The sequence below is a fragment of the Gobio gobio genome (genome assembly GCF_949357685.1).
Source record: "Gobio gobio genome assembly, chromosome: 2".
Taxonomy (NCBI): Eukaryota; Metazoa; Chordata; class Actinopteri; order Cypriniformes; family Gobionidae; genus Gobio; species Gobio gobio.
This window is the reverse complement of record NC_137098.1, coordinates 67,711,084-67,736,672: the sequence shown is the minus strand read 5'-3', so window position 1 is coordinate 67,736,672 and position 25,589 is coordinate 67,711,084. Positions and strand designations below refer to the sequence as shown.

Below are 25,589 nucleotides of genomic sequence, written 5' to 3'. Positions count from 1 at the left end.
AAAAAAACATTTGTGGTGTTTTTCCTGCTTAAAATTGGACACTATAACAATATAAATCATTTAAAAAAAATCGTTAATTAAACTTATTTTGTTTTTTAAAAGTTTGTTTCAAGGCAACATTGCACATGTTGTATAAGGTGACATTTCCATGTAGAACAAATATATGAAATAAATATATGAATATATGAATATATAACAATTTCTTTAACCAGACCCTTGAACAAACAAATATCCAGTTTTAAATGCATTACAAATTCCCTATATATATATATATATATATAAGGAGAATCTTGAATTCAGTGGGTGATTAACTGAACACAAATGAGTGAAAAATGCACTTTTCATTGGAGAAAATATGGAGCCATGTGACCTGTGCTGAACCAGGACACAAAATGGACCCCTGAGGGTCATGTGACCAATGTCTGCACTTTAATTGATTCGTTTTTGAGTTCTTCCCTGAGATAGGTTTGACCAATACATCGGTTTCACTTTATTAAAAAAAAAAAGATTTGATTTAATTTTTAGATTGGAGTATAAAAGAGTTATCACTTTTTAAGTGGAAAAGATATTTCTTTGAGGCATTGGTGTGGCTCTTAAAAGAGCCTTTGGGGTGTGTGGCTGAAGCCGCTGCGGGTCTAAGCGCGCTCTCCGCGGATGCGGCGGGCCAGCTGAATGTCTTTGGGCATGATGGTGACTCTCTTGGCGTGGATGGCGCACAGGTTGGTGTCCTCAAACAGACCCACCAAATAAGCCTCGCTCGCCTCCTGCAGGGCCATGACAGCGGAGCTCTGGAAGCGCAGATCCGTCTTGAAGTCCTGAGCGATTTCTCTCACCAGGCGCTGGAAGGGCAGTTTGCGGATCAGCAGTTCAGTGGATTTCTGATAACGGCGGATCTCTCTCAGCGCCACGGTACCGGGCCTGTAGCGGTGAGGCTTCTTAACGCCACCGGTAGCTGGAGCACTCTTACGGGCGGCTTTAGTCGCCAGCTGCTTCCTCGGGGCTTTTCCTCCGGTGGACTTACGGGCGGTCTGCTTGGTTCTCGCCATTGTTTCTAATGAGTTCAGCCGCTGCTGTGAACAGAACGAACGGATGAACAGTTCACGAGAACACGCGCTTATTTAAAGGATTAGTTCACTTTCAAATAAACTTTTGCTTATAATTTACTCACCCCTTTGTCATCCAAGATATCCATGTCTTTCTGTCTTCAGTCGAAAAGAAATGAAGATTTTTGATGAAAACATTTCAGGATCTTTGTCCATATAATGGAAGTCAATAGACCCCAAACGGTTCAAGGTCCAAATGAGAGGTTCAGTACAGCTTCAAAAGGGCTTTAAACCACATCAAACGCTACCAGACGATCAATAAGGGTCTTATCTAGCGAAACGATCGGCCATTTTTAAGTTTTATAAGCACAAATGCTCGCCAACGCAATTATGTTGAAAAGGCAGAAGTAACGAGTCAGTGTTTACAGATGAGCACAAGGAGGACCGTGTAGTGCGGCCACATAATGGGGGAATATTTATACTGCTGTGAATTATTTTCATTATTAATTTAATACAGCTGTTTTTGTATATCGTTTTCCCCTTTGGTATATTGTCCGGATATGTGTTTGTGTTCCCGTTTTACTCACGCGAGACTTGTGTCGGGAAGATCCAGGGAATCCATGTGACGTCATGGGGTCAGACAGCTGATTGTCACATCCGATAAAAGTGTTCGAGAGAGGACGCTCTCAATTCACTGTGGATTATAAGATCGATCGCTCTACAGTACGGGTTGTCATCATCTGTTAAGGATTATCTCGTTGAGGAAATAACAAGTTGGAGTATTTCACCTTTGAGAGACTGAACAGGACAGCGCTGTATTTCATCGTGCTCCCGGAATAAAAGCCTACACACACACACACACACACACACACACACACACACACACACACACACACTGGACTGAAACAGACTATTCCACCGCATTTACATCCATTTTTGTTTCTATATTGTATATACTGTTTTTGGCGTTTCTTATTGTTTAATACACTTTGGGTTATCATTTATTCTGTGTTTATTGCTTAAACAATTTATTCTAACACCTTTAAAAGAGAAGTTAATAATTTTTTAACTTGTGTAAACCAACATTATCCGTCTGCAATACCGGAGGCTGCACTTTCTAGGACCGCATTTCTAGGACCCTATTTTTTTGTGACAGCGCCACCTACCGTGTCGGAGAACTGCAATCCCAGGAACGCATTTCCAGGACCCTAGTTTTGGAGAACCGAAACAAATGCTACCAAGGCAATATTTTGACCCATTTTATTTTTTTTTTAGGTTTTTAAAGGTTTATTACAATTTTATTTGCAATTAAATCTGGTTTCTGGGACTGTTGAGTAATTATTGGGTCCAAGGTGCATAATTTAATAACTCATCAAGTAAAATAAACAAGGAATGGTTTAGTCTTTTCAGTCAATCACATTTTCAAGTACAGAGGGAATACACAAGGATGACTCTGGGGGTAGATTTAAGATTGTGTATATTTTATAAAATAATATATAACAGTTACATTTGAACACACAAAAAACTCATTTGTTCATGACGTAAACCGAAGAACTTCATTGACAACGTCTTCACTGACTCCTAGAGAGAGAAAGAAAGAGAAGTGAATGAAATAAGGAACATTGAGTTGAACTTGTTCAACTCTCTAATTTTTTATTTAAAATTTTAAAGATCTTAGTCTCCACAGAGCACACACATTATATACAATACAAAATTATATAAATCTCCATACCAAATAATGTTCATATTACTGTTATTGCATACTGTTGAAAGATTTGGGTGAACAGGTTCTTGAAACATTCATGTCAATAAAGCGCATCTGAACTGAGAAAAAAAATATAGATAGATGCAAGAAATCTGAATAGAAATAACATGTAATTTCTACAATAATATGACTTTTCCTGTCCTTTAAATATTACCTATATACCTATATTACCTGTGATGATAATGTGGACCAGAGAGGAAGGCCTGCTCAGCATCCTGCAGTGACCAATTCTGAAGCCCAGCCAGGCCATATATGATGGCCTATCAAAAGAAAATTGTTAATTGAAATATGATCTGTAGATAAGCAGCATATGGTATAATGTACAGTAGAGTTTGAAAGGGCAGAAACATGCACAATACATTATATTGTTATGCATACCTCTGTAAATAGAACACCACAGATTGAACTGCACTTCATCTGTGAAGCTCAGTTTCGTTGGTGTCTTATGTAATACTGACTTCAGAAAAGCAAAAAGGTTGTCCTGTTGTCCTTCACTGTCAAGGTAGACAGGCACCTGGCGAAAGGACTTTGGAGGGTACCACTTTGAAGTCTTCCCATTGAGTACGTCCTATGGACAAATTATTTTGCCACAATTATTTAAGCGTATTGTGTGGCAGCCGTTAGTGAAGGAACAACTGACTTTAACGCTAGAATATGCAGAATTGGAGAAACAAGCAAGACTAAGGTAGATTTTGAAAGCAATCAACCAAAAATATTCCAACCCATACATTTTGGGCTTATTTCAAAGCCAAACCTCCAAAACAAATTAGCATGCACTGCCTAAATACTGCTGGAGGAAGACTCTGCTGAAGATCAACGAGTGCATGGGCAGAGTGTGGGCAGGTAGGCAGGGAGGTATTTAGAGGTAGGCGACCAATCATAGACAGGATTTTTATTGGCCTGTCACTGCCAATAAATGGGGCGCATAGTTGACAATATTTTTAACAAAAGCCCTGGTTGATTTATTTACTGCGAGTCTGTAATGATGAATTTGTCTAAGTACCACCAAATGCTGTTCAGCTCCCGGTGACTGTACAATGAAGTCCAGCAGTCTCTTTTCTTCTGCAGTGCGGTCAAAGACAGCCTGCATGTGGGCTGGAATTTCCTCAGTGATGGCACGCTTTCTTTCTGAATATTGGCTGAAAGCTTCCCTGTAACAAGCTTCTGGCCTCATCAGTCCAGAAAGCAAACCTTTGGCCATACCTTTCAAACATCAACAAGATTAATCTAGAATATTGCATAAACATTTATTTGGTGTCTGCTTATATCATTAACTTAATGTAGTCATCAGGTGAATATATACATATTGTTTAGGGCTGTCATACCCATCCATTTTAAAACGCTCCATAAGAAGAAGACACCACCACTTCCGAATCTAAGGCATGTCCATCTGAAAGAAATGTGACAATGATAAGGAGAGTCTTTAGTTTTTATTTTGTCCCTTTCCTTCAATATAAACAAGCATGTATATAAGAAACATTTAAAGTATCAATTTCATCCTTATATACATTTCTGAATCAGCTCACCTCCTGGATTTGAAACCCTGTGCCTGTCACAATGGAGAGTGTATACTGAAACAGAGAAGAAGGAAAACATCTTATTTACTATGTTGACAGAAACATGCATATGCTCATGCACACACACACACACACACACACACACACACACACACACACACACACACACACACACACACACACACACACACACACACACACACACACACACGACACTTTACCATAAGCATAAAAATCCCACAGTCATTGCCACAGATCTGGCGTGGCAAGCCCTATAATCAACCAAAAAAATAAGGTAAGATTAGTTATACATGAAACATGACTGGTAGATCAAAGCTACTGTCTTCTCTGTCAGATGTCTTGTATATGAAATGCAGATTACAAGCAATCATATTTCATTGTAATATCAAGTTATGCAATATATTATTCACCACAATATCATGCCCAGTCTTCTCAGTCCAGCTCCCTGGATCAATCTTCTGAGCAAGATCTCTATACCAAAATAAAAATTAATAATAATAATTTGAAACAGATAGATGTGACAACCACTGAGACATTATCAGCTGAAACATATCAGTACAGGCTATAGGAACGTAACCAAAACATATCAGTACAGGCTATAGGAACGTAACCAAACCATATCAGTACAGGCTATAGGAACATAACCAAACCATATCAGTACAAGCCATAGGAACATAACCAAACCATATCAGTACAAGCCATAGGAACATAACCAAAATATATCAGTACAGGTTATAGGAACATAACCAAACCATATCAGTACAGGCCATAGGAACATAACCAAAATATATCAGTACAAGCCATAGGAACATAACCAAAATATATCAGTACAGGCTATAGGAACATAACCAAACCATATCAGTACAGGCTATAGGAACATAACCAAACCATATCAGTACAGGCTATAGGAACATAACCAAACCATATCAGTACAGGCTATAGGAACATAACCAAACCATATCAGTACAAGCCATAGGAACATAACCAAAATATATCAGTACAGGTTATAGGAACATAACCAAACCATATCAGTACAGGCCATAGGAACATAACCAAAATATATCAGTACAAGCCATAGGAACATAACCAAAATATATCAGTACAGGCTATAGGAACATAACCAAACCATATCAGTACAGGCTATAGGAACATAACCAAACCATATCAGTACAGGCTATAGGAACATAACCAAACCATATCAGTACAAGCCATAGGAACATAACCAAAATATATCAGTACAGGCTATAGGAACATAACCAAACCATATCAGTACAAGCCATAGGAACATAACCAAAACATATCAGTACAGGCCATAGGAACATAACCAAACCATATCAGTACAAGCCATAGGAACATAACCAAACCATATCATTACAGGCTATAGGAACGTAGCCAAACCATATCAGTACAGGCTATAGGAACATAACCAAACCATATCAGTACAGGCTATAGGAACATAACCAAAATATATCAGTACAGGCTATAGGAACATAACCAAAATATATCAGTACAGGCCATAGGAACATAACCAAACCATATCAGTACAAGCCATAGGAACATAACCAAACCATATCAGTACAGGCCATAGGAACATAACCAAACCATATCAGTACAAGCCATAGGAACATAACCAAACCATATCAGTACAGGCTATAGGAACGTAGCCAAACCATATCAGTACAGGCTATAGGAACATAACCAAACCATATCAGTACAGGCTATAGGAACATAACCAAAATATATCAGTACAGGCTATAGGAACATAACCAAAATATATCAGTACAGGCCATAGGAACATAACCAAACCATATCAGTACAAGCCATAGGAACATAACCAAAATATATCAGTACAGGCTATAGGAACGTAGCCAAAACATATCAGTACAGGCCTTAGGAACATAACCAAACCATATCAGTACAAGCCATAGGAACATAACCAAAACATATCAGTACAGGCCATAGGAACATAACCAAACCATATCAGTACAAGCCATAGGAACATAACCAAACCATATCAGTACAGGCTATAGGAACGTAGCCAAACCATATCAGTACAGGCTATAGGAACATAACCAAACCATATCAGTACAGGCTATAGGAACATAACCAAAATATATCAGTACAGGCTATAGGAACATAACCAAAATATATCAGTACAGGCCATAGGAACATAACCAAACCATATCAGTACAAGCCATAGGAACATAACCAAAATATATCAGTACAGGCTATAGGAACGTAGCCAAAACATATCAGTACAGGCCTTAGGAACATAACCAAAATATATCAGTACAGGCTATAGGAACATAGCCAAACCATATCAGTACAGGCTATAGGAACATAACCAAACCATATCAGTACAGGCTATGAACATAACCAAACCATATCAGTACAGGCTATAGGAACATAACCAAACCATATCAGTACAGGCTATAGGAACATAACCAAAATATATCAGTACAGGCTATAGGAACATAACCAAAATATATCAGTACAGGCCATAGGAACATAACCAAACCATATCAGTACAAGCCATAGGAACATAACCAAAATATATCAGTACAGGCTATAGGAACGTAGCCAAAACATATCAGTACAGGCCTTAGGAACATAACCAAAATATATCAGTACAGGCTATAGGAACGTAGCCAAACCATATCAGTACAGGCTATAGGAACATAACCAAACCATATCAGTACAGGCTATAGGAACGTAGCCAAACCATATCAGTACAGGCTATAGGAACATAACCAAACCATATCAGTACAGGCTATAGGAATGTAGCCAAAATATATCAGTACAGGCTATAGGAATGTAGCCAAACCATATCAGTACAGGCTATAGGAATGTAGCCAAACCATATCAGTACAGGCTATATGGAACATAACCAAACCATATCAGTACAGGCTATAGGAACGTAGCCAAACCATATCAGTACAGGCTATAGGAACATAACCAAACCATATCAGTACAGGCTATAGGAACATAACCAAACCATATCAGTACAGGCTATAGGAACGTAGCCAAACCATATCAGTACAGGCTATAGGAACATAACCAAACCATATCAGTACAGGCTATAGGAACATAACCAAACCATATCAGTACAGGCTATAGGAATGTAGCCAAACCATATCAGTACAGGCTATAGGAACATAACCAAACCATATCAGTACAGGCTATAGGAACGTAGCCAAACCATATCAGTACAGGCTATAGGAACATAACCAAATCATATCAGTACAGGCTATAGGAACATAACCAAACCATATCAGTACAGGCTATAGGAACATAACCAAACCATATCAGTACAGGCTATAGGAATGTAGCCAAACCATATCAGTACAGGCTATAGGAACATAACCAAACCATATCAGTACAGGCTATAGGAATGTAGCCAAAATATATCAGTACAGGCTATAGGAACATAACCAAAATATATCAGTACAGGTTATAGGAACATAACCAAAATATATCAGTACAGGCTATAGGAACATAACCAAACCATATCAGTACAGGCTATAGGAACATAACCAAACCATATCAGTACAGGCTATAGGAACGTAGCCAAACCATATCAGTACAGGCTATAGGAACATAACCAAACCATATCAGTACAGGCTATAGGAACATAACCAAACCATATCAGTACAGGCTATAGGAACATAACCAAACCATATCAGTACAGGCTATAGGAATGTAGCCAAACCATATCAGTACAGGCTATAGGAACATAACCAAACCATATCAGTACAGGCTATAGGAATGTAGCCAAAATATATCAGTACAGGCTATAGGAACATAACCAAAATATATCAGTACAGGTTATAGGAACATAACCAAAATATATCAGTACAGGCTATAGGAACATAACCAAACCATATCAGTACAGGCTATAGGAACATAACCAAACCATATCAGTACAGGCTATAGGAACATAACCAAACCATATCAGTACAGGCTATAGGAACATAACCAAAATATATCAGTACAGGCTATAGGAACATAACCAAAATATATCAGTACAGGCTATAGGAACATAACCAAACCATATCAGTGCAGGCTATAGGAACATAACCAAACCATATCAGTACAGGCTATAGGAACATAACCAAACCATATCAGTACAGGCTATAGGAACATAACCAAACCATATCAGTACAGGCTATAGGAACATAACCAAACCATATCAGTACAGGCCATAGGAACATAACCAAACCATATCAGTAAAGGCTATAGGAACATAACCAAAATATATCAGTACAGGCTATAGGAACATAACCAAACCATATCAGTACAGGCCATAGGAACATAACCAAACCATATCAGTACAGGCTATAGGAACGTAGCCAAACCATATCAGTACAGGCTATAGGAACATAACCAAACCATATCAGTACAGGATATAGGAACATAACCAAACCATATCAGTACAGGCCATAGGAACATAACCAAACCATATCAGTACAGGCCATAGGAACATAACCAAAATATATCAGTACAGGCCATAGGAACATAACCAAAATATATCAGTACAGGCTATAGGAACATAACCAAACCATATCAGTACAGGCTATAGGAACATAACCAAACCATATCAGTACAGGCCATAGGAACATAACCAAAATATATCAGTACAGGCTATAGGAACATAACCAAAATATATCAGTACAGGCTATAGGAACATAACCAAACCATATCAGTACAGGCTATAGGAACATAACCAAAATATATCAGTACAGGCTATAGGAACATAACCAAAATATATCAGTACAGGCTATAGGAACATAACCAAACCATATCAGTACAGGCTATAGGAACATAACCAAACCATATCAGTACAGGCTATAGGAACGTAGCCAAACCATATCAGTACAGGCCATAGGAACATACCGTAAAACTTCAAATAATAGCCCGGGCTTCTATTTACCCAAATCACCGAACTGCACCGGCTTGTATTTGAAACAGGCGTCTATAAGAGACGGGCCTTTAATTTAGTGTTGAGATGTTCAAGCATGACGGTAGGAGGTTACCACATTATATTACGTTTTATTTATAATTAATTTGAATGTGTTTAACAAATCATTTAATGTAAGAAATTATGGTTGTGCCGATGGACGATATCATCGTGATGCCACGCACCCGTTGCGAGTCTGTTGTGAGTGCGACGCACACTAATCCTCTTCTATAGTTATAGTTAAACTAAAAACTTAGCAGGGATTGCTCTGTAAATTAATTTGAGAATGTAACTAATGCATATATGCTATTTTAAATACTGTAGTCTATGCAGATATATGTATAGCCTACATTTTGAAATCATTTGAGGCTGAAACATCCATAAGCATGCGTGTTTATTTTAGCACTTCCGTCAGTGAAACAACACAGCCTATTCAACATTTAAACGATTTTCAGTAAATAATAGTTACCTAAAGAATATAAGAAAATTAAATATTAGTTAGAAAAATATTTGATTATATTTCCCCGCAAAGACGTACTCTGCGCTTTGAGAGGAATGGGACAAAAGCTGGATAGACACCTTTCAAATATATCTTCGTGTTTTCTCCTAATGTTGCAAGGCAAGACTTGTTGTAAAAGGTCTGAAGAGCGGATTGTATCTTCCACAAGGTCAAGACATTTAGGCAATGTTTGATTATTCACAGCCAGAGAAAACGAAACTAAAATCACTGCGGCGTGTGTGTGAAATGCGCTATTCAAATAAACCAAACTTGACGCGCATTACCAAGTTTAATAACAAGAACAAACTGTGTTAAATAAAGTTTGAAGTAAAAAGGTATTCGTCCCACAGTTTTTTATTGTACTTTACCACAGTAAAGGATGTGAATAGTTATAATAGACTTAAAGGGTAACTAAACCCTAAACCAACTTTTTTTAGTTAATGATCTGTAATACTGGGGCTTTATTAATGCTGTTCATTGATTCGAGTAAATGTTTTGACATTTGAGTATAAAGTGTTTTAATTCTATAAAATATGGTGTAAAACCGCCAAAGTGCTGCCCTCTTAAGGTTGAACGGTGGCTACTGCAGTTGAATTTTCCTATTGGACGTTGTGGTACATCGTGACGTAGGATGGTACCTCCAACGGCTCACAATCCGCGCCCCTAGCACGAGCTCACCACGCCCTCAGAAATGTTTCCCCCAATCACATGATGAGAACGGCTTTACTCCAGTATGAACTGTCATATTACATGAAGTGGAAACATTATGAATGAAACTCACTTGACACATGCTTTAACATTGTATTGAAGAAAATACGGTTAAATAATGAAGTTGTCAGTACACGTCAGGCTTTTCTTGCGATTTTATTGCCGCCCGTCATGTGTACAGATAATTTTCATACATGAGACGCGCTTTCAAACCCTGACACGCAAGCGGTTGCCGCGGACGCAGATAGATTAGGTCAGTTCTCTTGCGCGGCTGCTTCACTAGCATCGTCGGCATCGGGAGTTAACGCAGTTTGAGCAGCGGCTCGCATTGATAAGGCTCCGGGTTTATGTCTACAGACAATCCACCCTCCTCCACTTCAGGTGAAGGTAGGAGAAATGACCGCTCTGTTGCAAAGCTGGCGTCACTCCAGTCATTCTCCATCTTTGCGACTCGCGAGTCTGACAGCTGTCAATCAACCCGTCCCTGCGGGTCTCAGGTGCACGCCCTCCGCTCAGCCCCGCCCTCGGTTCGTCCCCTCTGTGTCCGCCGGGCTCTGCCCACTTTTCCAGCATTTTTTGAAAATTGCCAGTGGGTGGAGTTAAGCTCTGAGCAGGGGTTTAGTTACCCTTTAATTATAAGCAAACAAAAGGAAGAAACGTTTATAACGTTAATCCCCTGCGAAAATGGCGACGTCCCCCCGCTTCCATCAGAAGCTACTGTCAGGCCACATACCTAAGGATAACATCCCGAAGTTAATGAAATATATCTCCTCCTTCTCCCTCGCACACACTAACACACGCGCACGTCTGCGCGCAAGCATTAAAGGAATTTTTCAGCCGCTCCGTATCCAGCTTTACCCACGCTTGAAATTTGACAACTGTCAGCTTAAATGTCAAATTATACTTTTCTTCATGGTGGTATTGAGAGAATTAAGAAAAACTGAAGACTGAAAGTTCGTTAACCTCTTTGTTATGTTGCCATAGTGATGAGTCGTTCATGAACGGTTCCGTCTGTCACGTGAAATTTAATCAAAACATAGAACAGACGATCTGACGGGTTTGAGAAGATCAAATACAGCCCGATACTAAAAAACAGACCCGGCGTCTATTTGAGACCGGCCTTTATTAACCCAAACCTGTCGTCGCACCAGGCGTTTAAAAGAGACAGGCGTCTATTTGGGACTCGGCTATTATTTGAAGTTTTACGGTAACCAAAATATATCAGTACAGGCTATAGGAACGTAGCCAAACCATATCAGTACAGGCTATAGGAACGTAGCCAAACCATATCAGTACAGGCTATAGGAACATAGCCAAAGGAACGTAGCCAAACCAAATCAGTACAGGCTATAGGAACGTAGCCAAAATGTAAATTGCTATATGAACATAGCAAACAGTAAGCCTCAAATGTGGACCTAAATATGGCTCTGTACTCAGCATCACCAAACCCAGACTCATGGAATGTGTACTGCGAGTCTAAAAAGAGGATCTCTCTCAGGAGTGGCTTTATGATCTATAATGTGATAATGGTTAAAGACATTCACATAAGTTTAAAAGTCATTAGGACAAAGAGTAGAGCTGCAGTTCACTTTGTTGGAATACACATGAACTAACCAACTTAATTACCAATACGTGTACTATGTAGTGTAGTAACAGTAACATTCCCTTACACTGAGAACAAAGTGTTCTGGCCCGTTTGCTTCGGTCCAACCTGGAAAGACTAAGAAGTCTTTCATGTCGACATCCTCCTAACATTAATGAAAAATTTTGTCATTATGCAGATCTACATTTTTGTGACACCATACATATTTTATATTCACTCACTGGGAAGTTGTCAGTGATGTTGCTTTGTGTATCTTTCCATGTAGGAACAACGAACATGTCATCTATGTCTTTGCCCTATGAGGAAAAAAACAGCAACTTTAAAAGTAGACAATAAAATGACAGAATAAACTAGATGAGACAAACTAAGTTAGCTTGATAAAGCCAGAAAGTTTGGAGTAGTTTTAAAAGCTTGGAGTTTGAAGCTTTTCAGTTTGAAATAGTTTAAGTTTTAGTTTAGTAGTTTAAAAGCTAGCTAGTGTGTGTGTGTGTGTGTGTGTGTGTGTGTGTGTGTGTGTGTGTGTGTGTGTGTGTGTGTGTGTGTGTGTGTGTGTGTGTGTGTGTGTGTGTGTGTGTGTGTGTGTGTGTGTGTGTGTGTGTGTGTGTGTGTGTGTGTGTGTGTGTGAGTGTGTGAGTGTGTGAGTGTGTGAGTGAGAGTGAGTGAGTGAGTGAGTGAGTGAGTTAGATAGTTAGTTAGTTAGTTAGTTAGTTAATTAGTTAGTTAGAAATTTAGGTAGAAAGAGATAGATTGTTAGTTAGATAGATATATAGTTAGATAGATATATAGTTAGTTAGTTAGTTAGTTGTTAGTTAGTTAGTTAGTTAGTTAGTTAGTTAGTTAGTTAGTTAGTTAGTTAGTTAGTTAGTTAGTTAGTTAGTTAGTTAGTTAGTTGAAGAAAAAGTTTATATAGCAGATCAGTAAGTTGGCTTTTTCAAGCCAACTTAATTAATAGCACACATTTAGGCTTTAGTCTCAGATAAAAGTTACATACATGTTGCTGAGCCGCTTCATAATTCAATTTAAAGAAGGCATTCCCAATCTGCAAGAAACAATTCAAACTCATCAGTGAACAAGCATAAAAGCAAATAAAAAACATGCCGTTTCCCTTCCTTGTGTTTATTAACTTCCCAGTACTCACATGAGAATCCATGTCTCTTAGCAACCCCAGGCTCCAGAATTCTTCACGCGTGATACATAAGGGCCCTTCTTTCACAATGATTTCCGCTGCAGGCCGTCCGGTGTCCAGCACATAATTGAGCTGCAAATAACAGATATTATTATTATAATAGTGTGTGACATGAAAAACAATTACTATTTATACTAATTAATTTACCAGTTTGTCCTGGATAGGAATCCATTCTTTTGCAAAGGGCTTAAATGTCAAGGAGTAGTCAATGGCCGCTGTTGGGGATGTGCCGAGGGCTGTTGTCCAGGGGGCGTGCCAAGGGCGGCTTTTGTTTGTTTTTGTGACAATTGTAGTGGTGATTGATATTCCTCATGAGAAACAGATGAGTTGAAGGCAAAGCCATGTTTAAGAAGTAATTGTATTTTTTTTTTTCATTTTGGCAAACAGCTGTTCCACAACTTGGCTGTTGACTACTCCTGCAAGTTGCGGGACCAGGCCAAGCTTCCGCAGGGCATCACGGGCATCCTTAGTGTTATCTTCATGAAAACGATCATACAGAGCATAATGTTCTGCTGACCCAGTTATGGGATGGCCATCGCAATCTGGGACCACTTTCTTGCACTTCAACCAAGGAAGTGACACCTTTAGTTTCCCCTCTTTGGCTAGTGCTATGTTTTCTGGAGTTGGGGCCTTCAACCGTCCTTCAAATGGGTTGAAGGTCAACCTTTCTGGCTCTCTCAGATTCATGTGTGTTGCTAGTCCACGGGCAAAGTCATATATTACGACATTTGGCAAGCATTTCCAAGAAAGCAGCATGTCTGTGAAGTCACGTGGGCTTTCAGCCCTAATGTTGCACTTTATACTGTATACAATGCCACAAGGGCACATAATCACAGCCCAACCGCCTGAAATGGAGAGAGGCAGAAATTAACAGATTGTAAAAAGAAAACCTTTGTAAATTCAACTAAAAAGTTTTTCATCCTCATTGATATGTGCATGTGAAATAACTTTCACACTTCAAAGAGTAAAACCACTTGAAGTTTTTACACCCTGTGAAAAACTTTAACAATAATAGTATCTTACACAAACAGAACACTGTGAAGTTTTGCTTACCTGACGCAGCCCAGATCTTTTGAAAGACCTTGTCATACGTGTGCCTTGACTTTAATTCATTCGACAGTCTCAGAAGGAGGTCATTTCGCGATCCAGAGGAATCCAACCCACACTCCCTGGATAATTTCCTAACCACATGAACCTGTCAAACTAAATAAAATGTGTGAGAAGCAGCATGTTTTCAGGTAAAATAATGGCTTATAAATCGCTCCTAAAAAGACAAATATAATCAACTGTATTTTTACCTTCTGCTTGTACAGCTCCTCTGTCAGGCGGTCTTCAGAAACTGTTAATTCACAGACCTCAGCTGGTTTCGGCGGACGCACTTTTTCAAACTCAGTATTAAGGACTCGGTTTGACCAGCGTGTGTTTTGGCCTATCCACGGCGCCCAAAAGTGGAAAGATGGCGGAACTTTAAGTGGATTGTGTAGGTCACCTTTGGAAATATTAAAACACAAGAAATATATTAAAACATCTTGATCTTGACATCTTGATAAATGTAAACATGTTTTAATTTGTTAATTAGTTTGTCACAGAATTCTTCAGTCATTGAAAAGGGTGTTACATGTTGACAAATTATTATTGGCTTGTATTACTTGTTATAAATCCTCGATTGATCCTTTCCATTGGAAGTGCCTTCCAAAAATGCTCCATATCAACTTCTCCATTGAAGTCCTCTGGAGGTTGTGCAAGGTCACTTACTAAAGAAATAATGTGAAATTTTTTTACACAAATAGTAAATTCTGAAAGTAACCTGGTCAGTAATTTACATCTAAATCGGTCTATTCCATGAAAACATTTTACCTGACAAATGAAAGGCTCCCTTTTTATGGCGGTCCATGATGACCACTGGAGGATGATCCCCACAGTTTACACAGGAATAATGATAATCATGATCAGTGAGTGCTTCAAAATGAAGATACCCATGAAGAACTGTATTAGCTGAGGGAAACTTCACCCCTGTAGTCAATTCTAAGTATTCTACCACCCTGCTCACTGCAGTATGCACCTTTTAGAAACAGGGAGAAACATTTTAGTGAATATACAGAAAATGTTCTGTTTAAATTTCATATATTTACCCATTAAAAAGATTCATTCACATGTTATATGTAAATTAAATAAAATAAAAAAAATACCTGTATCATGTTCCTTATGTTTAAGCATAAAGACAAATCAAGGACTATCCGGTCATTAAAATTGTGTAGGCCATCTTTCCACTCTTGGTAACGGTAGGAGGTTCCGCATTGATGGCAAGACTTACAGTAGGTAGAGATGTCTAGAAATCAAAAGTTTCAACAATATTTGCAGTACAGTTTACAACACATTCAATAATTAATGAAAGCACAGCAAATCTACCACAGTGGATAGTCATGAGATATAAATAGTTTCATTGACCTACCTTCAACAATACGTGAGTTGGTGAGGATTTTGGCCTTATTTGTAATGAGGATTGGGTCACTCAGGGGCACATTGCCAGGGCACTGCTGGCACTTCATCTCCAGTGGAATGAGGTTCTTTGGGTATTCTTTTTCCAATAATGGATGCCGTATATGTTCTGGCAGAACAGCAGGTTATTTTTTGAACTTCAAAATATACTCAAACATGGCTTTGAACTTTTGGTCATCTTTTGGCGGATATGGAAAGGTACCCAGCTCAACCTCATCATGACTGCCTCCATCCTCTGTTGATGTTTGGAATTCCACCTCCTCAGTGCACCGGACTTTCCTGACCAGTGCACGGTGAGTCTGAAATAAGTGCCATTTTGCAATGTACTTGTGTTGGCATGATCTCTTTGTCCTTGCACAAGGGCAGTGCCACAAATTCTTTTTTGTGTCATGCGTCACCATGACTCTTCCTAAAAGACTGTAATATGAAACAGTAGGCTCAAAAACAGATATGTATTTTTTGGACTGAGGGATACCAATTTGGGAGTATACAGACAGAGGTATATGGTTGGCATTCGCAAGGTTTTGCAGATCGAGGCAGAGCTTCTTTTTATCCTCGCCAAACCACCGGCTGTTCACCATCTCATTAAGTGTTTCCTCACTAAGTACAGGAGAGGAGACATAGGATGTGCAGTAAGTTAATGATTTAAGGTGTACGCATTGATGTGCTTTCAACCCACTTCTCCATGCCAACTCCATGTTCACCTGGCACTCAGCAGATTCACAGAAAACATGTTGATTTTCCCCCCAGACTTTATTTTGGACATGCAGAGGTGTAGAAGCCCTATGAAAAGATTTGTGAACAGTATAATAGATCTTGTGCTGTCACTAAGTCAACACAAGCTTTCATGCAAGTTTAGTTAAACGAATGTGCTAACAATTCATTTACAGCACTATCAACTATTTAGCAAATCACGATCACTTCGGCTACGTTAACTTTCCAATGAAATGCATCACGATTGTTTTTAATGTTAAAATAAAAACTGATTCACATGTGGTACTCACACGCTGATCGTCATCCATCTTTGCTGGTCCTCTAATTCGCTAGGTGGCGTTGTCAATAAAAACCTAGGGTCCTAGAAATGCGGTCCTATGAGTGCGGTCCTGAAAATGCAGCAGCCTCCGGTTGTGCAGGCAGATGCTCCTCTGCCTTCCTTAGGCTGAGTGTTACAGCCGTATCCACATATTCAAACGTCTTTCCGCCTGCGTCTAGCGTGACCTTTTCAACGTAATTGCGTTTTACGTGACGTCACGAGCGCGCATCTCTGAACAGAGCAAGGCGAGCATTTGTGCTTGTAAAACTTAAACTTTATTTATTTAAAAAAAGACAGATCGTTTCGCTAGATAAGACCCTTATTGATCGTCTGGTAGCGTTTGATGTGGTTTAAAGCCCTTTTGAAGCTGTACTGAACCTCTCATTTGGACCTTGAACCGTTTGGAGTCTACTGACTTCCATTATATGGACAAAGATCCTGAAATGTTTTCATCAAAAATCTTCATTTCTTTTCGACTGAAGACAGAAAGACATGGATATCTTTTTTCCTCGTCCACTCATTCCTGCTTAAAATGTGTTGTCGATTACCAAAAGATACAAAGACAATGACGATGCCCGTTGTGAGATGGCTTATAAATCAAAGTGTGCCAGTCTCCTATTGGCTGAATTCTGAAAATATTTCAAGCCAATCAGCTTGAACCCAACCCCCTTTCTGCGACTGACGACACTCAAGCACGTCACGCTGTAGTGTCATTTAATGCCGCTAGGCTTTATTTTAATGTGTGGCTTTTTTGATGATGATGATGATGATGATGGTGATGATGATAATAATAATAATAATAATAATAATAATAATAATAATAATAATAATAATAATAATAATAATAATGTCTGATTTAAAGTTAAATAAGTGGGGTTTGGAGATAATTAACCTGACTATTGTTTCAGTTTACTGTTATAAACGTACATAGAAATACTTCAGACTTTATCAAAACAGAACATTCTCACATCTATAATAATGTCCAAATGTATTTGCAAAAAATGAACATACCAGGCCCAATAATAATTTGATTTCATTTGTAACAAAAAGGTACAAATGAAGTTCTTTTGAAGTTAAATTAAGTTATTTTGAAGTTAAATTAAGTTATTTTGAAGTTATTTTGAAGTTAAATGAAGTTAGTTATTTCCATTGGGTTGGTTTAATAACCGTATAAAGGATAAGAACGCGGGCAGCTCTTTAAATGATATAAATGTCCTCATTGTTCACAGTCAGTGAGTCTGCAGATGTTCCTCTCAGGTGTTTAGCAGGAACTCGTAGTGAAAGTCTCAGTATTTTGTGGGTTGTTTCTAAAAGCAGCCGTTCTTATGGGTCTAACTTCTCAGAGGCCGTGGGTGAAGAAATGAAAATGCGGCTGCCCGTCTACTTACTCAGGCAGCCGCAAACGAGACCATATCACACCAATGTTATGTTCTTGGCACTGGCTGCCAGTCTGACACCATATCGACTACAAGATTTTGTTATCCGTCTATAAAGCTCTCAATAATTTATCTCCCAAATATCTCTCCGACCTGATTATCACGTACAATCCTTCCAGATCACTTAGATCCCAAAATGGTCGTCTCTTGGTGGTTCCGCGATCCCGCCCACAACGCAGAGGAGCCCGAGCCTTCGCAGTAGCGGGCCCTAATCTGTGGGACAACCCGCCACTACCCGAACTGCTTCTACATTGGCCGATTTTAAATCCATGTTAAAAACACATCTTTTTTCTCGTGCTTTTAATTTTTTGTAATTTGTATGTGTTCTTAGGCATGCATCTCTATGTACAGCACTTTGGCTAACTCAGGTTGATTTTAATTGTGCTGTATTAGTAACATTTGAATTGAATTGAATTAAAATTCAGAGTTACAGCAAAACCCCTCAATGACATGTTCTCGTGCTGCAGACACTTCATCACTGAAGACGTGTTGTTGTTTGTGCATTGCTAACTTTAGCAGCTGCTTGAAGTGAGAATATGACAGAGAGTGTCTGTAGTTTAAAGGGCATATTGCAGGTAAAAAAAATTCCAAATGAATATATAACATTGTATGAAAAGCGCTTTTTTTCAACATCCTGCATATTACGTCACGAGAGGGAGTCGCTCGCCGAGCTCTGCGTTGGCTCAGTGCAGAACAGGTTAGTATTCACTATGAGTCTGTGTATTTTGGGTAGTTTTTCTATTCCAATTTATCATTGTCATGGTAAATTATTGTGTCCAGCCTGTCAGGTCATCGAGTCCACAGGTTTCCAAAAAAAAAAAAAAGTTTCTGCATGGTTTTGTACAGGTGAAGAGACGGGACTTCACGTCTGCATCTGCCTCGAAACACGTGGTGGTGTGTGTAGTGCTTTAGCCCAAGCCTGTAGTGCTCCTGTCAGAAATTGAAGCTTCCGCGCCTCGATCGCCCCCTGGTGGCCGGTCCCAGTATAGCTCCTAAACCCCACCCCTCCATGTATTTGAATGGACGCGAGACACACTAAACAATTCAATTACACTTCAAATAATTGTTTCCTAAAGTTGGTTTCTGTCATTTTAGGCAGTTTTTATTACAATAATTTCATTTCAAGTGTTCGTTTTTTAAATAAGTTTAGTTTTAGTGAGTTATTTGATGCTATAAAAACGGGGGGTGTGACGTCATGATTGACAGCTGAGATTGACGGCTTCTCTGAGTGAAGTTGTCACTGAGGCACTAACAGACTTTTTTCGGGATTTTTGGGAGGAGATTGGAGCTTTAGCTTTAATTTCTACATTTCCATAACTGTTTATTTCACACCAACATAATGAATTGTTCTGCATCTGCGAGAGTGTGGGCGGGCTTTTGATAATCGCGCCTCTACTTCCTGTTCTCTACTGCGCAACTCCGGTCCCGAGATCGCTACTGCGCAGACTCGGTCCCAAGATGTCAGCGCCGTGTGCGGCCTACGAAAGCTTCAACTCTGGTCAGTGGAAGTCAATGAAGTTGCGTCGTCCATATTTTTTTACGGTCTATGCTTTAGACCGGAGGATTATCATCCCGGCGATATGATGGAGTCAAACATTGTTATACTAAGGCCGGCTACACACTGGCTGCGTGGCGTGAGCGTGGCGTTTTCTATGTCTTTATACACCAGAAGCTTGTCTGATGCGGCGCTGCTGCTGCCAGGTGATCAGGGAGGGCTATAGGCTACTTCATGTTAAACATAAATATATAGCCTACTGATACAGCAAAGACAACGTCGGCAGTATTGACGGCAAAATAGGCTACAGAATATTTCGTTCTGTAGGTGAAAGCTATAGGTGCAATATTTGAAAATCGAGGATATATTTTTTTTCTTAATTACAATTATATCTGCATATATGTCAAAACGTAGGGACTTTCAAACATCAAAATGTAATTTATTAATATGTACAAACAGCTTTTCCTATTCTATTTTGCTTGGAAACGCTTCCAACACGCTGTCATGAAAAATATGCGTCGGTTCTATTTCTAGCATGCGCTCTCGAGCTGCGCGTCACGCAGGCAGTGTGTAGCTTACCTAAAGGATGATATTAAATGAATAAACATCCACACGCGATGCTTCTTTGCCGTCGTGTTTACATTGATGAATACAAAGTATGTACACAAATTAACACAAATGAATACAGTCTCACACTTTTTCGAAACAAGTTTGGAATTGTGCTGCTAATGTAAATATTTTATTCATGTATGTACATTCAAGTTCACTCAAATACATATATATATACAATTATATCACATAACATTTAGTGTGGACGGATATTAAAGAGTGTGACTTTTCCTGATTGTCAAAGCATATTAGTTTGTGTTATTGGTAAGTATCAATACTAGATGACAATAACGTTACCAGCTTTGCTATTGCCTGATACATGAAAATAATCAGTACAGTATTGTAATCTGAGCACAGTGTTCATATCATTAGCTAGCGTTATCTATAAGCTAACACTGTTCTCTCACACCTGCCGCTGTTCTCCACTGTTTCTCCTCACACAACAACTCAATTTGTCTCCTCTGATCGTTGTTCTGTCTAATCCTGGTCTGTCCCTAATTGTGTGTCATAATTGTATGGCTTTGGTCTGCCATAGGAGTATTAATACACATTTATAATTCCCTCAGCGTCCGAACTGTCATTGCGATCCATTGTTTTCCTATCGCTGGAATTCACCTCACTCCCTCTCGTTACGTCACATCCGGTTTTGACATTTTTTGATGCGGAAGTAAAATTTTCTCACAAAAACGACTCCAAAAGCCTTAATAGCGTATTTATAAGTATATTTTATAGAAAATCTAGTTCCTACATTATTTTTCTATACATTGACTGGAGTCTCTAACCTGCAATATGCCCTTTAAGACACGAAACGATCGGTTTGTGTGAGAAACCGAACAGTATTTATATCATTTTTTTTTACCTCAAATACAACACTGTGTACATCAGCCGTCCCCGCGCCATCACTGCCTGTAAGTGAGGTCAAATTACACGTTATGGTGTAGAGATGCAGGCAAGAGATCACTTCCGCCGCTTGAATCCCATTGAGATACGCCGTATCGTGTACATTTGACCTCACTCGCCGGAAGTGATGGCGCTGGCGCGGCTGATGGACCCCTTTCTGAGCCATCGGATTTCAATAAAAATATCTTCATTTGTGTTCTGAAGATGAACAGAGGTCTTACGGGTGTCGATCGACATGAGGGTAATCAATGACAGAATTTTCATTTTTGCGTAAACTAACCCTTTAAGTCTGTGTTTTCTTAAAGATGTTTCATCTATCTTTTTTAAATCACTTATTATCATGTATGTTTACACTGACCTACATTAAAACCACACACATATACACCCCCGATGAAGATCAACTGCTTTAACTAATATCTGAGTTTATGTGGTGACAAATAAACAGGTTATTCCCAAATATCTCCTGACCAAGTCTCTTACCAGCGGGTTTCAAACTTGTTTAAATGTGATTGAGCTTTTGACAGTCAACTCATTTCTTCAGGCCTAATAAAAGAGTTGAGCTGATAGTTGTGGTTTGACTTCTGCTCTGTTTCTGCTCTGTGGGTTTAACCAGAGTAGAGGACATATTTATGCTTGTTCTGCATCTATAGTTTCACAAACCGCAAAATACTATCACAAGAGCAAAGATTCACAGAATGTCTATATGTCTGTCATTTTCATTGACTCCACCCTTTTTCTTTTATAAATCCATCTCTCTGTGTTCAGGAAGGCCTGAATGAAGCACCACTTCTCACTTCTAAACCCTTCCCCACTATCCTCCTATTAGAGAAGAAATGAACATGGTTTAACCCTCTAATTTCCCCACCTCTGGTCTATATGCCCCTGCCTCTGCTGAATTATTGCTGAAGGGAACTCCCATCCTGAGGGAAACTCCCATGATGACGCTAATGTGACGAACAATACAAGCGAACAGGCTAGCAACTCGCTTTGAAGAATGGAGAGAGGGTCGAGAGTGGCTTTCTGTCACCACAGATGGGTCAATTCAGTGTACAGTTTGTTCTGACATTAGAGATTCAGACCGTATACAAAAGAGTCTTCACATCGATTCTGCATTCATTAACGGCATAAAAGCAAAGTCTGCAAAAAGTTAAATGACACAATAAGTAAACATGGAAAGTGCCAGTCCCGTGTGAAATGCATACACTGAAAAAATAAAAACCTTGGATCAACGTAAAAAAATTGAAGTAATCGATCACACGAAATATTTGTCATTGACTCAAAGTAAATCATTTAATTTAGTTCAACCTGAAAAGTTTAAATCCATGCAACCACTTTTTAAAGGTTAATCAAACGAATTATTTTAGGTTGGAACAAACTAATTATTTTAAATTACAACAAACGACCAAAACTAATATGTATAGGTTAAAGTAAATTAATTATTTTAGGTTGGAACAAACTAGTTATTTTAAGTTAAAACAGACTAATATTTATAGGTCAGTAAATTAATTATTTCAGGTTGTCTCAATTCAAAAATTGTCATTTAAAAAAAAAAAAAAATCAATTTAAAAAAAAATTTAATTAAAAAAAACTTTGAATACATTTTGATCAATTACTATTAGAACACTTTCCTTTAGAACACATTCATATTTATTGTTCAACAAACTGACAACATTGAAAATCTGTTTAAAATGTATGAAGATCAACAGTCTACGTCACAAATACTTTGAGCCCACAAATGTCACAAAATGATCAAATCATCACTTGATGACACCACAGTCATATTAAATTAGGATGGTTTGTCCTGACAGGACACATTTCACCATAAAACATCCTAAAATACAATTAAACGTTATGACAGTATTGTATATCGGTTTATATACAAATGTATATGATGAACAACAGTCTCTTTCAGCTGAACACCAGAGATAAATCCTGGAACTGCTCCTCAGACAGTGAACAGTGGAACTCTTTAGACACTCTGCCTACTTCAGCCTTTGAGGCTGGTAGCCATCGAACTTGGGCAGCCACATTTGTAAATGCTGCTGTAAAAATGCAGCCTTGTAAGTGCAACCTTTAATAAAAAGGATCCAAAGTCTTGGCTGTAAAAACATTATAAAATTGAACCACAAATAGAAAATAAAATCAAGCAAGTCTGTGCAATTCAGCTCTGCCTATTCTGTGCTGTACAGCTGGGTGGTCAGTCTAGTGACTTTTGGGGTCATCTTTTTTCCATCAAGCTCCATCAGGACCTTTTGCACAAATTCAAAGGTGAACTGCAGCCTTTTCGGATATTTTAGGTTTAGTGTGTATATGAGCCCAAAGACCATGGCAAAAGCGGTTGCTACCGAGGGCAACTCGTTCAGGACCTCTGTTCATTCGATGACAATTTTAATGTCTTTGGGTGGATGGAGAGGATCCTCTTTCCCAGTGATAAAGATCACCAAGGTTGTCTGCTCCAGTTCTTCAAACTCAATTTCCTGCATAAAAAATAAAGAGAAAATAAGTACGTTATAGTTTCAGAATTTCATGTTAGATCATAATGTGCCAAGCACTTATACACCCTAAACTTTCAAAACTTGAAAATGCATGTGACGAGCGAGAGCGACGCGAGATCTCGGATCTCTCAAGGATGAGTGACGGGAGCATAAAAGGAGGAGCGATGACAGTGAAGGACGAGAGAGGACCAGGCCTGGATTTTACGTTGTGTTTTATTTACGTTTTGTTATGTGTGTATGTGTGTGTGATGAGAGAATTCTACACTTTAGGATGCCTAATTTTCAAAAATGCCCTCATGACATTGTAAATAGAACTTACCACAATAAATGATCACTGGCAGGAGCTTCCAAATAAGTTGCACAGCAGAAACACAACTGATTGGTGGCTGCTTCCCTAAATTTGGAAGAGAAAACATGATTAAGTTTTAGCTGTTAGCCATCAAAGTGTGTTAACTACTTATGGGGCGCCGTTTGTAAAGCGGCTCACGCTGAAAATAACAGCAACATTTTGACACATTTAGCTTCAAACAATGTTTAAAAAACTGGTATGAATTTTTGGCACATTATATATATATATATATGTATATATAAAATTATATATATATATATATATATATATATATATATATATATATATATATATAATCTGACCTCAAAGATAGTAGTGTGCTTAATGGGCTTAATAGACGTTTACCCTATCCATCAGTCATGTTTGCCTCTTGAACCTGGGGGTTAATGCTGCCTTCACGTGCTCTCAGTTATCGTAAATACGAGTTTCCTTGGAAATAATTCCACATGAACGCCCTCACATTTTGAAACTTGAATGCAATGAGCTCGTAATCACGACTTCAGAAGTCGGAATGACCAAATTTCCGATAGCACGTGAAGGCAGCATAACTAACGTTACCACATTTCAAGTGTCAAAAAATCTAGCCAACATGTCATGGTTGTTACTAATTGATGCCTAATGTCGTTTAGTTTCATATGATACGGATATATTCACTTGCAAGATTTAAAATAGACCCGCAGAGCTCTTAAAATACAGTAACGTTAATCTCGACAAAAACATTCTGTAGGTTCTTCGCGCCACTGTTAACTATTAAAAACATTCAGCAGAACAAATGCATTTGAATTCAAGAACATACCTAACGTTAACTACACTTACACGTGGTAACTTTAGCTAATGTCAATGCCCCCGCAAAATGCTTTTAGAAATGATAGTTTGCAGTTATTAGCCAGTTAAGTTGACTAGCGAGCGACCTGTGATAGCATTAACATTACTCGCCTCGCCCACGACCAAAGGGCGGCTAATGTAAATGAGTCAGGGCCAGTCAGGTATACTTGGAAAAAAAACGTTAATGGTAGACAGAGTGTACCTTACCAGTATCAATGTTGCTCGTAGTTCTTCTGTCAGCCTGGCTGGAGGGGTCTGTTGAAGTGTCCGTCACGGCCGCCGCTCAACAGATTGTGTGTGCGTTCTTCAGACAGTTCAACGGACGTTTTTTTTTTTTTTTTAAATCCTTTATTTAAACAGGTCAGGTCAGAGCGCGGGATCTCCACCTCAAACAATGCGCATGTGCAAATCATGCTTAATCTAATAAAAATGCTCTGAACAAATTAATAAATTCAGTTTAATGTCCCGTTGCCGATTTATATTGCATCAATGTAAAAAAAATGGATTCAACAATAAATATAAACTAAAACGTTTACATTAAATGAAAAAATTAATAATTTTAAGCTATTTCAATGAGAAAATACACATTAAACGAACAACAGCAATGTTAGACTTTTTTCAGTGTAGACATTGAAAAAGCAGTGGAAAG

At 38.7% G+C, this 25,589-nt stretch overlaps 1 protein-coding gene across 1 annotated transcript in view; it reads right to left on the bottom strand.

The window, feature by feature from the left end:
* Nucleotides 1-635: 635 nt before the first annotated feature.
* Nucleotides 636-25,589, bottom strand: part of LOC307120608 (histone H3.2) — a gene marked incomplete at its 3' end in the record, with an annotated part of 447,270 nt that continues 422,316 nt past the window's right edge. Inside the window, exon 2 of the mRNA XM_079807725.1 lies at nucleotides 636-1,070. Coding sequence (XP_079663851.1) covers nucleotides 636-1,046 — 411 coding nt within the window. The 5' untranslated portion in view covers nucleotides 1,047-1,070. The remainder of the gene's footprint in view (nucleotides 1,071-25,589) is intronic.